The following is a 1563-nucleotide window of genomic DNA, read 5'->3' on the forward strand; positions in this document are numbered from 1 at the left end:
TTGCCTAAAATTTCGACTCGACTAGTGGATAAAAACGGAAAAACTTGGCAGCACTGCATAATTTCCGACGAATTTCGTCGACAGTAGAGAATGCCTAATTTACGACTTACACAATGAGGCTGTTTATTGGTTTCTATAACGCACTGGTCTGTATATGTATTAGACTATAATGAAATAAATATTAGTGTCTTGTTAGCCTCCGCTTGCAACTATTAAGGTTCGGCGCTTTGGAATGAAGTTACATAGTTCTTTATTTCGAATGCTTAAATATTAATCTTCAAAAACACATTTAGATATTTACTAAACTGCATTCTCATGCCACGCGTCTAACTTTACTTTGATCATCTCTTCCGCACTAACCATTGCGCCGCAAACGTATACTGGAATGCACGTAACCGCTGAAAAGTATATCTCGTTCATAAGTAAAATCAAACCATGTCTTTAAATCCGTTTCGAATGCGATTGCTGGAATTGAATTCAAATCCAAGTGAAATCCACGTAAGTAATACAGGGTGTCGCGCTTGTATGGACATTTGTTCAGCAGATTCCCGTAACGACTCATCGAGCTCACCACCAATTGCAAGATTGGCACTTGATTTTTATTTGCCATAAATTCGCAGCCCTTGATGCGTGTCATATTGATGAGCACAAAATCTTCGGAGCTTCTTGGCATTACGACAAGAATGTTGATGCTGAAGTAATTCAAATCCCGTTTAAATTGCATCTCCGTGGAAATGCTGCTCCGCTTCGTATTCTTACTAATAAAACAAGACACTTTGGCGACATAACCTTTTGGATCTATAGTAGTACAATTGAACCCTTTATAGGTGATGTCAAAGTTGCTCTGCAGGCGAAATGAATTTGAATTAAGCGATAATACTAATTTCAATTTAATAAAAATCTATTGAAAAACGTACCCTCGAAAGCACATTTTGTATTTTAAGTTGCAACAAAGCAAAAAAAACTGGAAAGAGCAGATATTCGAAATGCTTCATTTTTGCAGGTTGATTACTGAGTGAGCAATTCGCTCTAATCACATAAACGTGCCTATAAAAAAAATGTATTTATTGATTTCGGCGTTCGCATTTACACTGCGTACAAAAATTCTTTTGCCCAATTCCAAATTTGCTGGGTTTCTCACAAGCTCGTGAAAATAATTTTATTTTATTGAGTAGTTAGTTTCGAAACCATCAATTTTTATTTTAAGATAAAACTAAAGGGCCCTTTTTCTTCACATTTACTTTCGAATTGTCAATTTTTCTCCTTTCTAAGCATTTTATTCACGATGCGGTTGGTCTACAGTAATTTACTGTCTTGAAATCTTTTTCCTGTCTTTCGAAAAACTAACTGAAAGATCTGCTAACGAGCGTTATTATTTTTGCCTTTTAGCAATAATTTGTCTGAAAACTAAATTAAATAAAAAGTATATTTTTCTTTCTAAAGCAATAAAGACTAAAAATTAAAAGCAATTGAAATTTAGAAATACATAAATAAAATAATCGAGACATAAATTAAGTTTTTGAAATTAAATTAAATAAAAGTAAAATTTATTTACTTTTTTTT

At 33.4% G+C, this 1563-nt stretch overlaps 1 protein-coding gene across 1 annotated transcript; it reads right to left on the reverse strand.

Annotated features, from left to right (window-relative positions):
- Positions 1 to 355: 355 nt before the first annotated feature.
- LOC118743756 lies at positions 356 to 995 on the reverse strand. Its single transcript, XM_036476519.1, has 2 exons — positions 918 to 995; positions 356 to 844 (listed from the first exon to the last, which is right to left on the reverse strand). The coding sequence occupies exons 1-2, from the start codon at positions 993 to 995 to the stop codon at positions 356 to 358; spliced, it is 567 nt and encodes a 188-aa protein (XP_036332412.1).
- Positions 996 to 1563: the final 568 nt, after the last annotated feature.

The sequence above is a fragment of the Rhagoletis pomonella genome, unplaced genomic scaffold (genome assembly GCF_013731165.1).
Source record: "Rhagoletis pomonella isolate Grant_MI unplaced genomic scaffold, Rhpom_1.0 Rhpom_scaffold_00007, whole genome shotgun sequence".
Lineage (NCBI taxonomy): Eukaryota > Metazoa > Arthropoda > Insecta > Diptera > Tephritidae > Rhagoletis > Rhagoletis pomonella.

Coding starts and splice junctions, on each gene's coding strand:
- LOC118743756 (XM_036476519.1), bottom strand. CDS start 995: ATGAAGCATTTCGAATATCTGCTCTTTCCAGTTTTTTTTGCTTTGTTG. Junction 845..917: donor TACAAAATGTGCTTTCGAGG/GTACGTTTTTCA, acceptor TTTCGCCTGCAG/AGCAACTTTGACATCACCTA.